The 15,540-nt window shown below is 39.2% G+C and overlaps 1 protein-coding gene across 3 annotated transcripts; it reads right to left on the bottom strand.

Moving 5' to 3' along the window:
- Positions 1-490: 490 nt before the first annotated feature.
- Positions 491-14,973, bottom strand: SLC16A14 (solute carrier family 16 member 14). 3 transcript variants are annotated; one of them, XM_068692142.1, is made up of 7 exons: positions 14,697-14,973; positions 13,661-13,764; positions 11,094-11,222; positions 10,764-10,836; positions 9,642-9,785; positions 4,328-5,320; positions 491-2,601 (listed from the first exon to the last, which is right to left on the bottom strand). In XM_068692142.1, the coding sequence occupies exons 4-7, from the start codon at positions 10,819-10,821 to the stop codon at positions 2,453-2,455; spliced, it is 1,344 nt and encodes a 447-aa protein (XP_068548243.1). In that variant the 5' UTR covers positions 10,822-10,836; positions 11,094-11,222; positions 13,661-13,764; positions 14,697-14,973; the 3' UTR covers positions 491-2,452. The 3 variants fall into 3 exon arrangements, with proteins under 3 accessions (XP_068548243.1, XP_068548241.1, XP_068548242.1); XM_068692140.1 differs by having other exon boundaries at positions 10,560-10,836; positions 14,697-14,972; XM_068692141.1 differs by having other exon boundaries at positions 10,560-10,836; positions 11,094-11,235; positions 14,697-14,972.
- Between the last annotated feature and the right edge of the window lie 567 nt (positions 14,974-15,540).

Below are 15,540 nucleotides of genomic sequence, written 5' to 3' on the forward strand. Positions count from 1 at the left end.
CATAATATGCAAAGTTGATTTTAGCTAAAGGCAAAGTGAAGCTTTAAGTATAACAGGTACATTTTTTTTTTTTTCAAAAAAAATGAGGCAAATCATCACTTTAATACATCTATTTCACCAATGAAAGATAGCCGATAAGCTAGTAGCAGCATTCATACCAAGACAAACCTGTAACTAAATCTGTAACTAAAGAACTGATGTCAGTGAAGTTCATATGAAGATTTTCTGTAGCAAAAAAGCTGATTTTAAGAAATTACTGGCTGCTTGTTCATGCCACATGTTGCAGTTCACTGCCATCTCAGTTGTTGTAATGACAATTTCATAGGTCATAAATATTGTATCAGAGAATTGATCTTAAGGTAGTTTGTTTTTTCTTAAGGGTTTTATGTTTAACTTTGTTCACTTCAGTGACCTATTTCAAAGTATGTCCCTGCCAACAGTTGTAAAAGTGCACAGCTCAGTTGGTGAATTATGATACAGAACAATGGGATTTGAGGTTCAGAACTTTTTTTTAATCAACCTTGCAGCTACAGAGAATGTCTGTATAGTGATAATATTTCACACTGTACTGCGTGCCAGTATTTCTTCAATATAAGTGAATAATACCAATTGTTTTTAAATTCTAGCAGCATGTATTAGTGTTAAACCAAGTACTTGATTAGTCATGAAAAAATATTCATACAGCTAGCAGGAAGAAAACAAACAAACACTTTTATTTGATACAGGAAAATTAATATCAGCCTCACCTCTCAAAGCTGAGGTGTATGATGTCTTGTAGCATCACACAAAATATTCCGCATTAATTACCAGATGCTTAACGTTGTTTAAGAACTTTTATTTAAATATTTTACATTGTCTTAGTTCTTCCATGCTTTGCAACATCTGATTTTCTAGTGAATAATCATCTAAAACATGACCAGTCTTAGATAGTTTGTGGTGTGCTTGTATACAGCAACACAAGTGATCATAATTCAATATTTTTGTTCTAAAATTAATTGTAACAAAACTTAACATGCTGTAGTCCAGTTCTTTCTAAAACTATATTTGGCTCATTTTGCCATTTTGCCCAGCTCTGTTTCTTTAATACTTTCACCTGTCCCATCCAGAAAGCAGACAGAAACTTCAAACTGCTTCTGGAAATATCCTCCAGTCTTTGGAATCATGGTGGGATGCTTCCACTGTAAGGTATCAAACCATAAGGCAGGCTTAAGAACCTGGGTATACCATAACAAAAGATTTTCTCTCTTAAATTTCAGATTTTTTATGATAAAGGAGCCATTGTGCATTTAAGTAAATTATTTCTGTATCCTAAAACACTGCAAACGAGTCAAACAAAGTTTATCTTTCCAAAGCATGCCTGTAAAAATACAGAACGTATTTGTTCTCATCTCAGGTGTCTCTGTACCTGACATAGGTATGATCAGCAGCAGCTCTAGGTCAGTTAATACAACTATGGCAATTTAGATCAGATGTGGTTCATAGTAACATAGCTAAATCTCATAAGCAAAACTAGAAGACTGTATATACACAGATACAAATTCTGTGCTCAGTTACATCAATATAAACTGTGAGTAACTATTGAAGTTGTTGAATCTGAAATTCGAAATTGCTCTATCTGAATGTGGCAACTCATGCATGTGCAACTAGTGGAACAGATCATCAGAAATGTTGCTGCTTATCATTTCTGTTGAAGAATCAAATTAGTATTTTCCATCAGATCTCAGGATTTGCTTTTATGTTTGTTTTACTTCAGATGCATTAAGTGTCAGAGCATTTATAATGCAGTCCATGTATTGAGGATGGCTACTTTACCATGCAGTTGATATATAAAAATAGAAATTAAAAAAAAAAATAAAAAAAATAAAAAACTAAAAATAAAAAACCTTGAAGTACTTGAAGTAGAGAACCCTTTCAGAAAAATCTGAACTTTTCTTCAGCTTTGCAAATTTTAATACATTGAATTAATTGAAGTATTATACTAGCAATTCAGCAGCACTAGCCAGGTAAGAAATACAGTCATTTTCTCATATTTACTAACTAATCTTTTATCAGATAGAATACATAATAGGAAGGATTTTTATAAATCATTTGTATCCTGATCAAATTTGATTGTAGGACTAGTGTAAATCAGGAGTAACTGCACTGCAGTCAGTGGAGTTTCACCAATGGTTAGCAGTGAAAAGATAAAAGAATTAAGGTTAAATTAAAGTTTAATTCCAGCACTGATCCAATTTTAGAAGACTGTCAGTGTGCTTTTATTCTCTATATTTGTTAGTTCTGAAGTAAAAGATCTTAAGTCATTTTAAAAGCATATTTCTAATAATTTATTAGCATTTTGGAGCACATTTGCTTTTCACTTAAGTACAATTCAATGTGGTTGGTTTCAGCTTTATACTGCCATACAGTAGAAACATGGAAAGAAATAAATTCTATAAAAAGTCTGAAATTTGTTCTATACTTGTTCCTCTTCAGTAGACTTTTCTTGTGGTTGCTTCTTTCCAATATAAGGTTGAATAAATAAAAATAATATTCCCACCAGGTACAGCAAGCCACATATATAAAAAGAAAAATCATATTTATGTGTGATGTCATAGATCCAACCTGCAAAATAAGGACAAAACATGTTCATTACAAAGCTTGACAAAAGGATAAATTGTATGGGAGTATATGAATGGTCTCGCAGATTTCTTACATGACATTTCAGTCAAATCCTTAGTTGGTTTGCAGGAAAAAAAAAAAAAAAAAAAGAAAAGAAAAAAAGAAGTGTTGATTGTCTTCTCCTCTAGATGCTACAAACAGAAATGTGTTAACAAAACCTCTTGTTCATTCACCATAACCCAAAACTGCTGCAATACCTATCCCCTCACTGAATTGTTACGGAAGTCTTAAAATGGGTTTAGCTATGTGCCATCCTAAGAATATGAGCAATCTTCACTGTAAAACTGTACTTTTTCAGATAAATTAGTACAACGGGTCTGACTTTTGACATTTTGGAGTTCCAAACCAATTACTTTTTCCACCCTACTATTTTCTTTGGAAAAATGCCCCATACTGCTACCGTGTCATGCAGACTAGCCTGAATTCTGTGCCTTGTGCATTCCCAATAGCTTGCTCAAAGACTCATGTACTGATAAAAGACTTTTCAAAAGAAAGTCCTAGTACTGCAATTACTCTCATTCCAACCTTAATTCTTTGAAAAAAAAAAAATAATAATAAAAAAATAAAATTACTTCAGAAAGGTTTGAGAACCCAAAATAGCAAAATTCTCTCATTTAATTCTGGCTGCATTGCCATGTAATCTCAAGATCAGAAACTTTTTTTTTACACCAGCTAATTGCATCCAATTTGCTTCCTTACTAATGACCAAATACAAAGATATGTTCAGCACAGACTGAGAGGTGCTAAAAGAAGATATGGTAGAGTAAAACCTGCTGCTTATCAAAGGATACTAAATGAGCTTTCTCCTGAGTCATTTCAGCTCACTCAGTGCTGGGGAGATGAAGTGAGAGCATTCTAAGCTTTCCTGCGCTGCTCACGGTAGAGCTGGCTTTCGTTCAGCCTACTGCCAGTCCTGGCTGACCAGGGCCATTAGCTACAAGGCTTCTTACAGCTTTCTTCTGGTTTGCGTATCTGTAACAGACTGCCATGGTCTGGCTACAGTATTAACCGTCAGTACCTGTAACTCTCCCCACCATACTTCCCCACATCTTTCTATGAAAAAAAATTATAATGAATGTTTGCTTACACCTCAGTAACTTTAGGGATAACACCACATACACTCCTGCCTTCTGCTGTGTATACCAGTAAAGAGATTGCAAGGAGTGCGGTCCCAAAAGGAGATACCACTGGCTGAAGGAAGGCAAAGCCATGTCGGTCAAACCAACACATCCAGCTTCGAATGGTGAAGCCCAGACACACTTTATAATTCTTGAGGCTAATACTACAAACACCTGCGTACCCTGAAAGCTATTCACCATTTTCATCTAGGCCTAACTGTATATGTGATACAGCGCATATACTACACAAACACATAAAAATTGGTTATCCTTTGTCATTTTAAAAAATGGTAATATCTTAAAGAAACATAACATTGAAAGGACAGCTTGTAATAGATTTGGGGTTGTTTACAAGGATGGTGATTTGTAGCGTGTGAATAGTAAGCAGCAAATGTGTTCTTTAAATATGTGCAATGGAAAGCTGGATGTTATAGTCCATTCTAGAAAAGCTGTAATTTTGTTAATGTTCATAGCATAAGAAAGCTTAATAACATAACAAGTCAGATGGTTATAAAACAAATAACTGCTGGTCAGAAATTTGAACATTTTACCTGCAAAGGGTGGTCCAAGCAATGCAGATACTCCATTGGCACAGATGATGATGCCATAGGCATTTGCAAGGTGTTTAGTTCCAACTAAATCTTCAGTCACAACAGGCATTAGGGAAAAATAGCCACTAGAAAATCCTATTAGAGCACAAATCACAGCCAGACTAATGTATGTTTGCATTAGTGGCAAAGTAAGAATGCAGGTGACCAGGGTGACGTTAGCCATGAGGAAGACATTCCAAGTGCTGATGCAAGGGAGATCAGAGATGATTCCAAGGATCACTTTACCAAAAATATGCACAATGGCAATAATGGATGTCAATGGAAATATATTGTTCTGACTAGATAAATTGTACTGCTTGACTATCTCTGGAAGATGAATAAAGGGAATGACAAAGCTGCTATAGGCAAACAAAGCCCAAATTACAAAGGCCACAAATACTCTGTTGGTAAACAACGATGCAGCTCCAAAGTAACTGGAGTACCAGATTCCAAAGCCCTTCCTGACCGTAACCGTCAGCTGGCTTGCTGTCTTAAGAACAAGCAGTCCATACATACTCTTTCCACTTCTAGATTTGCCTTCAGTTTCTACGTGCTTAACACTGTCAAGCACTTCTTCATTTGTTGCCTCTTCTTTTTTGTCTGTTTCTTCACTGATGACTCCATTAGATTTTAAAGTCTCTGCAGAATGGGACAGAGCTTTTGCCTGATTATTTTCACTATTACGTCCCACAACATATTTTTCAGTAACATCTTTGTGGGATAGTGGTCTCATAAGTGCCCCACAGACACAAAGGTTGAGGGAGATTGCACCTTGAATGAACATGGCATTCCTCCACCCAAATTCCCTGCAGAGATACTTCAGTAAGGCTGTCATTAAAAAAGCTCCAAACCCTGTTCCTGTGGTACTCAGTCCTTGTGCAAGTGCTCTTCTCTTCTGAAAATACTGTCCTACCATGACCACCGCAGGCAGATAAACCATGCCACTACCAACACCTATGAAAAGAAAAATCAAAATAAATCTGAACTTCATGCTTCATGAACTTCATGAGAAAAAAAGCAGTGAAAAATTAATCAGGTTTATTATTATATATATTATATATATATTATTTATATTATTATTATATATATTATATATATATATATTATTCCTATTTTTTGCAGAAGCATAATAGTAAAATCAATAATAAATATTCAATTTTCATGTTAACTTTCATTTCTGTCTTGTAGTGTTTTCCAAAAACTGTGGTACTTGTTCCAGTAAGAATACAATACTGCTATTTAACTACTGGGAAAACTGAAATACAAGGAAGATAAAACCTTTATCTCAGTTCCACATGCTACCACCAGAAAGCCCCAAACATCCCACAATAAATCAGTGAGAGTTAATACAGAGACAACCATGAATGAAACCTATGTTGACAAATCCGTATTTGTAATACTTCCATCTGATGAAAATCTACACTGAGGCTTTCTCCTCACCTTTGAGCCACAGTGGCAGAGACATTTCAGGAGTCAGCAACAGGGCTTAGCCCGGTGGTAGGGCCTCAGGAGGCTTTTATATTTCTCTCAAGGCACTGCTGCACCAGGGAAGTACAGGAAGGGCTACACAGTTGCTGCACAGGCATATTCTTAAAAAACGGGATATTAATGATACCTATTTTAAGCAGGAAATGTTGAGCCTTATGCAATCACATCAGTAAAGGTAACAGTTGCCCAATTTTTTTCACAGCAAATTCCTGACATTTAAAGAGGACTGGAATACCGGTGTATGCAGAAAATATCTTGTTTACTATGTTTAAAGTAAACATTGTTAAACATTGTTAACTAACAATTGTTAAACTAACATTGTTAAACATTGTTTACTAAGTTTACTATGGTCATAATTTAGAACAGTGTTTTGTTTTTTTTAAAGCTTTCTTAAATAGCTGATAAGTTAGTTGCATTACATCCCACAGCTAAATCAGGGCGAGAAGAGCAGTTATACCAGCAATGCCTGAAAAAAAAAATCACCTCAACATCACTGCAGTGTATCATGGTCAGAGCTGACCTGGCATGCCTGTTTGTGTTTATTTCTAGTCAATGCAAACACACTATCAGACTTTTGTTTTACACTGTGCCTCCCTCCCCTAATCCACCTGAAAACTTGAAGGCGATCTCTCTGCCTGCCAGGCTGGCCTGCCGCTGGCTGTGCAACAGGCTGAAAAAACAGCTTTATAATCACCCTGTTCCCATCCACCCGGGCTCATACTTGCATCAGTGTTTACTGCACTTGTATGCACACCCTGTGAAGTAAAAAATGTTATAAACAATTTTATCTTTCCATTCTGTGGGCTACATAGCAAAGTGTGGTCTAAGTACAAGCAAAGGCATGCCACCGTTACGCAGACACAGGACTACAGGCCTCTTCATCTCCTTTTCCTCACAGATTTGGCACTTTGGTGCCACAGCATGACCTGGCTCTGCTCTCCCCTTCCCATGGGCCCAGAGGGTTTTTTAACTCCCTCAGCCACAGGGAAGGCTCCTCTGCCCCCCAGACTGCCACCACAGGGAGAAGAGCACATGGGGTTGGGGTGAGGCTGGCGGCCAGGAGGCGAGGGGACAGGGAACAGGGCAGGCGCCATGAGGAGCTGGAGGAGGGGAAAGGTTCTGAGGTGAGGGGTGCTTTGGGACAGAGCTGGGGGTGGCAGCGGCTGCAGGCAAGACTGGGACTATGGGGACAGGTGGCATGAGGGCATCTGGCATGGCTGGTCACAGAGGCCTGAGGGAAAAACAGGGCCATTAGCAAGCCCTCGTGCATGGAGGCCCAGAAGTAATTGCAGCAGGAGGCAGCCACTGTACACAAACAGCAGCCTGATCTCTTACAGCTGTACAAACATGAAGGAAACTTCCTGAGGTGGTGGTGAGGTGACCGTGAGCAAGGGGATGGGGTGTGAGGGGTCAGGGAGCAAGGAAATGAGGAGTGGAGTGGACAGGGAGTGAGAGGACAGGGAGCGAAGGCGCCGTGAGTGAGGTGATCCTAAGTGAGCAGACAGGGAGTGAGGTGATGGTGAGGGGACAGCAAGGGAGGGGATGGTGAGTGAAGAAATAGTGAACGAGGGGACAGTGAGTGTGGGGACAGTGAGGTAATGGCAAATAAAGCAGCTGAATGTGGTGATGGCAAGCAGAGCTGTCATGGAGCTGGAGGAAACATCTCAGGCATCTCTACACTGGTCTTCTGGACAAAATTTCTCCTGCAACAGCATCACTTCTCTACCTCATGTAAAAATTTGCCTCAGCCTTTTTATGAAAATTCAGTTTTTGCCTCACTTTTTAAAATCTCTGTATAATTTCTGCCTTTTTGTCTAATATTCTTGATCTGTTCTTTCTGAAAAGCAGCAAGCAGTTGAAACAAAGGCAGTGTAGGTTCCTGTCTGCCTGAACATACCCAATACGTATGGGAACAGAAACTGCCAAAAGGGCAAAACCTTGCATGTAATTATTGCTGTTTGTTTAGAAATTTACAACATTACGGAAATCTATGGTGTGCTGGTATAAAGAGTTGTCATAGTGATCCTTTCTGGTTTCATTTTTTTTCCATCCAGCTAGATTAAAAAAAAAAAAAGTACAGATATTCTGCAGATTTCTCTGAATTTGTGTGAAGGGATAGTTTGAGGGAATGGAGGGTTCTGAAGCCATTGTCAGGATCACAAACTTTTTTTTTTGTCGCTGTTGCACTTCTGTCATATTAGTCATGTAGTGAATAATATTTCAAAGTCCCTAGAATTGTTTACTATTGCTCAAATAAGAATTAAAGGTCAAATTGTGTACTTCTTACTTGAATTAACTTAATATTTTTGTTTCATATTTATTAACAGTTTCTCTTTCCAGAAGGAAACAGTGAATAAAATGGAGTGATCCTTTAAGTAGATAATATTGGGTTCTTCCACGTAGTTTCTGGAAGTAGCTAAATATTTTCACAAAAAGCCACATTTCGCAAGAAAAAGAGCACCAAAGCACTAGCATATTGATTTTCAATAAAAATGCATAAAATTTCATGCCTATCTAAATTTCAGTTGGTTTCTATATATAAAAAGGTTTCCTAGAGACCTGACTTTGTCTCAAAAGAGGAATACTCTATGCTTACCTGAATTGTCTACTGTCATTACTGTAATTACCTCACTGGTAATAACTAATACCCTGTTTTGTCCTCCTGTCATCTTCTCACACATGAGGAAAGTGTTCTGTTCCCCACAAGCCTGCCTATTCATAATTTCATATTAAAATAGAAGAGTGAAAACGACTAGTTCTAAAATTATTTGGAATGTTTTCTCAATGGTCATTACTATTGTTACATAGCAGTGTGTCATAACCAAAGTATCGCGTCCTCTGACAAGCCTTCAGCAGGAAATAATGCTACATGTTTCCTTACCTCTCACCCAAAATATGTAGCAAAATGAGATGCCATTTATTAGTGGTTGTTGACGTAATATGAATGCCCACTATTAAAAATTACACATAAAATATGACTACATGCATTGTCCTGATTCAGGCAGATCAAATATACTAACAAGAATTCAGTACATGAAACAAATACAATAATCTGCTTGCAAGAAAGACATTATTATTTTTTTCTTTTTTTTTTTACCCATTAAAAACATACATGTAACACCCTTTAAAATGGGTATGGAAACAGTACACAGTTATCAAATTCTTATATTTTGTTACTATGTAGCAACTCCACAACACACCTGAGGAAATATTAACTGTTTTTTTTTCTGTGACAAAGAGAGGAGTTAGCTAGATATACAGTTCAACAGTATTTTACTATCTTTAAATTCCATTTGTTAGAGTTTTGATTACATTCATTATTCTAAGTAAGAATACCATCAAATATATTCAAATGGAAGAAACTGGTAAAAATGCCATCTTCACATGGTAGATTTAAATGACAATGAAAGCCATTGGGCCCAATCCACTGTGTAAATAAATAAGCTTTCTGAAAAGATAACAGTCTGTAAAGCCTGTGACAGAACTAGAATAACTCTACTGAAATCAAGGATGCTGCTCATTGTCTCTTATTTCTCTGACTATAACACTGTGCCAGATCACATGAGGGCTGAAGAAGATAAAAACAAAAGTCAAGTTATATTCCATAGTTAAAAGTTTTTGTGTTTTTTTTTTTTTTGTGTGTGTAGTTTTTTGTTTGTTTGTTTGTTTGTTTTTAATTTAGAAAAACTTTGCAGGAACCAGTCTAACTTCCCTCTTTGCTCACCCAGGTAACTTCCAAAGCAATCAAAAATCATTGAGAGAACTTTCAAATGTTAGTATAGCTTACCAGCTGTCACTCCAAATGTAAGGAAGAGGTAGTGCACATTTGAGGCATAGGCACTCAATATCCAGCCTAGGGCATTCAATATCCCTCCAATTATTGCTGTCTTGCGGCACCCACACATGGTAATGAATAAACCAATAAAAGGCCCTGTTAAAGAACAAGAAAAAATGCTATGCTATTTATTTAAATCTCTACATTGCCTAATATTTTTTCAAGTGAAGATTATTAATGTTGTTTTAAACAAAATGTTAAACATCACACTACTCAGGTAATTCAGTTTATTTTCCTTATTACCATTTAAAATCCTGGAAAGAAAAATTCAACCAACCAAGCAAATAGCCATAAGACCTAAAATCAAAATGGCTCTGTGAAGAAGGAATGGTTTAAACAGAAGACAAAATGAAAACATTGTTCTCCAAAATGAACACTGTGTGAGTGAAGACCTTCTTTCACAAGCAAATACTTTATTTTGTTTTCGGTGGAGTGTTTTAGGCAGACCTAAACACATTTTCAATCTTAATTTAGGGGAACAGAGGTCTGTATATGCATACATACCCCTACAGATATTATTTGGGTTGCTCTCCTCACATCATTCTCTCCTCACAGAGTATGAGGAGGTCCACAAGCTTAGCAGATGATCTGTTTCTTGATTCTCATGAGACCTTGGAGTCACAAACAATCCTTTCCTGCTCATGCTGTCTTCTAGTCAAATTTTCTTCTCTACCATCTTCTCTGTTGTCCCTATTTTCTTCTAACTTATAAAATTTGCACAAGTGATTCGACAAATTAAAAAGGCAACTTGGGAGAAATGGGGAAGCTCTGCTAATAAATTGGAAAACTGTAGGAAAATATTTGAGGGATGAGCAACAAACATATTCTAAAAATCTCTGTAGCTCTGAAATAAATGACATTGGAACATACCTACAATAAGTGTAATGCCCATGCTAAGGGAGCTAACCCATGCTGTTAAGCCACGGCTTTGATTAAACTCTTCAAGCCACTCCATGTTGAGTATTCCAAGGGCCATTTGGGACCCCATAATAAGTATGTGCACAAGGAAAGAGGAAAGTACAATCATCCAAGCCCATCCTCCATCGATGTTTGGATTAGGCTTAATTGGCTTACTTCCAACTTTTGAGTCATCTCCAAAATCGTATCCAATATCTTCTCGACTAGCATACATTTTCTCCACAGTATTCTGAAATAAATACAGTAAATAACTTCAAAACACATTCAAAATGATCCAATTTTGTAGCTTAGTTATGGTGAAGAAATCACAACTGTATTTCACCTTTTTTTTTAGTGCAGTTGTAAAGTGAATAATGAGTTTTTGTTGTTCAAATTCTCTAATTGGAATAGATCTTATCTTTCTGTCTATTATCATGGCTGTCTATGTGGGAGTACTTATGGGTTGCCAGTAGGTCGCATTATTTCCATTGTTATGTATTTACTTACTTGTATGTGGCTGAGAGCACTCACTCTTCATGGGTTGACTGTGGTCACAGAAACAGACTGGTCTCTCTCTGTATATTCCTTCTCTGTATCACCTTCTGCTGTCCCAGTAAGATTATGTGTCTTTGTGTTCTAGTGAATAAAGCTTGGAATCAAAAAAGGAAATCTTGAAGAGGAAGGTGGATTGAATTACTGTATTTTTTCAGAGGAAACTAGTTTTGAGATGTATGTTTTCCTTAGTAGTGGAAGGACAAGAGGGAAGACAGAAAGATAGCATTTAAGGTTCTTAATTTTCTGAAAGCTTTACTTATATAAATTACAAAGAAAGGATTATTACTACCTCTCTGGCAAAATTTAAACTTTTATGAGAGTTACTTTGACAAACAGTTTACGATTATGCTCTCAGTTTCAATAGTGCTAATCCATATAATCCTACTAAAACCAATAAATTCTTCCAAAATAATGTCAATGCCTTCAGAATCAAACTGAGTGGCAGAGCTATGTGCATAGACATGTAGGATCAGGCCATAGCAGCTTGATTTGATTACTTTGATTTCGTCCATTGTTATTGTGTGAAGATTACAACACAATGTGAAAATAATTTCAAAACAATTTGCAAGTAATTTTTAATTGAGTAACAGGCAAGGTGCAGAATCGAATCTTCCCTCTATCTGATTTATTCTGCAACATATTGAAATGTTACATGGCTGTCAAGTATCACATAGGTTTCCATGGAGACTAGAAATAAGTGTAATGACACAAATTACCAAAGATTGTAATTTTTTTCTCTTCTTTTTTTCTCTGGAGAAATAGGAAGAGCCATCAGCTTCACAATTGTCAAACAAGAGAAGTTACCAAAAATTGTTTTAAAAAGCTTCGTGTACTCTGGGCTCTCAAAAGATATGTCTCCCAGCTCAGAGCCAGCCCTTCAGCACAATACATTGACAGATAATGGAATAACTCAGACTCTTTAGTAATGAAAATTTGAGCTGTTCTCTTTAAATATATGAGTGTATTCTGCTTCTTAAGTTACTGCTTTTCCCAACTATTTTTTCTCATTGCTAGATAAACATACAGATCATATTAACACATAGATGGAGTCAGAGCCGGTTGGACAAAGCTATTTTCACAAACAGTGACAAACTGCCCGTGTACGTAACCTGTCCATGCTGGCCACTCAGTAAGTTGCCTTCAAAGTTAAGTAACACAGAACCCTTATGTGCAGTACAGGGAAGGGTGGGTAGCTAAGGGCACTTGAACATTTGGTTTCCTCCAGGAGCATGCTGATTTGCTTCATACAACAAACCGGGAGCTACAAGATGTTCCCCTGGTATCCAGTTCTTCACCATGGATACTCTTCATGGACTAAGTTATCACTAGCCCTAACTTGGCCATGGAAGAGACAAGGAAAGTATTGATGACAGTGAGGAGTGACAAGAACTGTGTACATTTAACACTTGCCACATGATCAAATGATGAGTACACACCTGGGTGCCTGTTCATACACACTGAACTGACTTACTGGCTTTTTCTTTCCAAATCAGGCAGCAAAAAGAAGAGGGATTATGCTTAGTCATCTGTCTGGAGGTCCGCCAGGGTGTTTGAGGCAGGATTGTATACATGGCGAGGGGAATGCTGAAGATGAGGGGAGGAGGCTTTCTTTTGACCATGAGGACAGCCTGGGACAGCCTTAGTTACAATTATACTTAATCCTTCTTCTACAGAGGGTAGGTGTATAAGTTGGCATTCTCACCCTTTCTTATTAAGGTTCTGGGAGCCAGATCCCCCACTGATGTGGTTTATATGACTACTTACGGAGGACTCAGCCCACTCGAAAGAAATACAAACTGCATAAATGTAACAGAGATAGCAAATAATCATGCTAATGGAAAGACAAAAAGAGAGAGAGACAGAGAAATAGCAGAATGAAGGAAAATTTCAAGCTGATAACCATAGTCTGTGTAGGATTAGTGAAAATGTATGATGGATATTACAGTACATCTTAGATAATGGAACACAGAATTATGTAACTCAAGATTCAGAGTAAGGATTCAGTGTGGAACGTCACCCTTCTCTTTCATGCTTTTGACTGTTTTTTTGTATGCACCTGAATCTAATACTGGATACAAAAAAAAAAAATCCTTCTTTGGACAGGATATAGATACCTCTTTCATATATTCAAAATGATTTAAAGCAAAAATAATTGGCACTGAGATTAAAAGATATGACACTCATTTTCGCAACAGCAAAGAAAATGCAAGCATCCTGACAGAATGGGCTTACCCTGATCAGATGCAAGCTGATGTCAGGCATGCATCAGCCCCCACAAAGCTTGGGAAAATGCATATATTTTCCCTTTTAACTGGATTCTTGCTTATTATTACTTTTATACTAACTTCCCACTAATGTCACAAGTTCAGAGTGAATACGCTCAAAAGCACAGAAGGTCATTTCCAGTAACTCCACGAACTCTGAGGCTCTGAGTAAAGCAAGGACTTGACGTCAGGCTCCTCTCCCCACTACTGACTCATTGCCCTGTAGCGTACTGCACCTGGGAGAAATGCTCTTACCTGCTCTCAGCCTTCTTCCCACACCACAGCACTGCCAAGAACACAGTATCATGGAAGGCAGAGAAGCCCAAGAGGCTCGTAGCAATTGTGAAATCCTAGAGAAACTGCAATGAAAGTGACAGTAGCTGATTTGTAAAGCCACACATACACCCCCAGCGAGCAAGGTAGTGAAGACCCGCTCACAGTACTACAGCCCCTCACAAGGGACTGCGTTTAAATAGAGGAGAATCAGGATTCTTGCTTGGGCAGCTGGAGGAGGGCTAGACTTTTTTTTTTCAGAAAAGCTTTTTATATTGTATGCTCACACACACACTCAGAGCTCTTAGACAATTGGCCCAAATGTTAGTGTCCACATAAACGCTGAGCTTTTTTCAAAAATCTGACTCATGAGCTATTTTAGAGAGGTGCTTTAGCAGGTGCTATAACAAGACCAAAATTAGCAGAGAAACACCAAAGTTCCCCGTACCATCACTGGAACTACGGCTCCCTGGCTTGAAGTTGAACAGGTTTATCGGAAATACCTCCGATCTGGATATAAAAAGTCCACGTGATGAAGAATTTACATAGTCTTTGGTAACCTCTTGCAGTACCTGATTGCCTCTGCCTTGAAAAGTATGGGATCGAACAGGATAACTCATCAGCGCTTTATAAAGAGGAAGTTTTGCTCCACAGTCATCCCATTCGCTAAGCCACACCTAACTGTGTTTTGAAGATGCACTGAAAAAATGTCGCTAAAAGCATAGCGTATTTTGGGCGTGGTAACTTTCATCACTGCACCCCGACCTCGGCGCTGCTCCGAGCCCCTCGGCTGCCGCGGGCTTCCCCGCAGCCGTGAGCAGCACCCGCTGCTGCAGACCAGCGCCACGGCGCGCCCCAGAGGCGAAGGGGCCGTGCACGGCGCTGCGGGGCTGCCTGGGGGCACGACTCGCCGCGTCCAGCCCCCGCCGCTCCCCGCAGCACCGGGGCGGCCGCCGCCTCCCCGCCCCGGCCCCCCGCACGGCCCCGGCCCCGGCCCCGGCTCCTCCCCGGTGCTCACCCCGCCGGGCCCCGGCCCGCATGGCGCTGGGCCCCGCCGCCCCCGCCGGGCTGTTTATTTGCTGCTGCAGCCCGCGGCCGGGCTGGGGGCTGCTGCTGCTCCCCCGGCGGCTCGCCCCCTGCTCCGTCTGGCTGCCATTCCCCGCGACTTCAAATCGCCACGCTCTTTCATTCCTGCGGTACCGGCTGATTCTGGTTTGGCTGAGGAGATTTGCAGTCCTCTCACATGCACACTCTGGTGGCTGGATGAAGTTTATTGCCGCACAGGTTATCGCCAGAAATACGCATCAGAGAGAGGCCGAGGATAGAAGCCAATAAAAGCAGCCGGTGTCAAGGTTTTAATGGCCGTTGGGTTGCAGCAAGTTGTTAACTTGAGAGAGGCTGGTGGCAACAGCCCTAAGAATGAAGCTTGAAAGCTTCACCCTATAGCACCTTATTTGTGCAATATTTGAGCTTCAGAAGCAGAGGAAAGGAGTTGTAGCAATACACTCCTACTTTCTCAAAGCGGCATCTGGACCTCAGTTGCATCTTCCCGAACAGTCAGAGGCATTAATGAGGAATACAGTCAGCAATACGTTGCTTTGACTTTTTTCAGTGAATTTGCCCGGACTAAGGTGATTGTATGGCAGGGTGCAAAACTTTCATCCTCGGAGACGTGTGCTGAACAGCAGAGCCGAAGGCACTTCAAGGAGGTGCACCTGTCAGTTTGAGAGGAAATGCGGGCAGACCAACAGTGATATTTGAATGGTGTCATAAGGCACCATGGCGTAACATGGTGGTTCCAAATATGTTAAAGAGCCTTATTTTGGGGCTGTTAAAGATACTGATTTGGGGCTTTCTATGTT

The sequence above is a fragment of the Anas acuta genome, chromosome 9 (assembly GCF_963932015.1).
Source record: "Anas acuta chromosome 9, bAnaAcu1.1, whole genome shotgun sequence".
Lineage (NCBI taxonomy): Eukaryota > Metazoa > Chordata > Aves > Anseriformes > Anatidae > Anas > Anas acuta.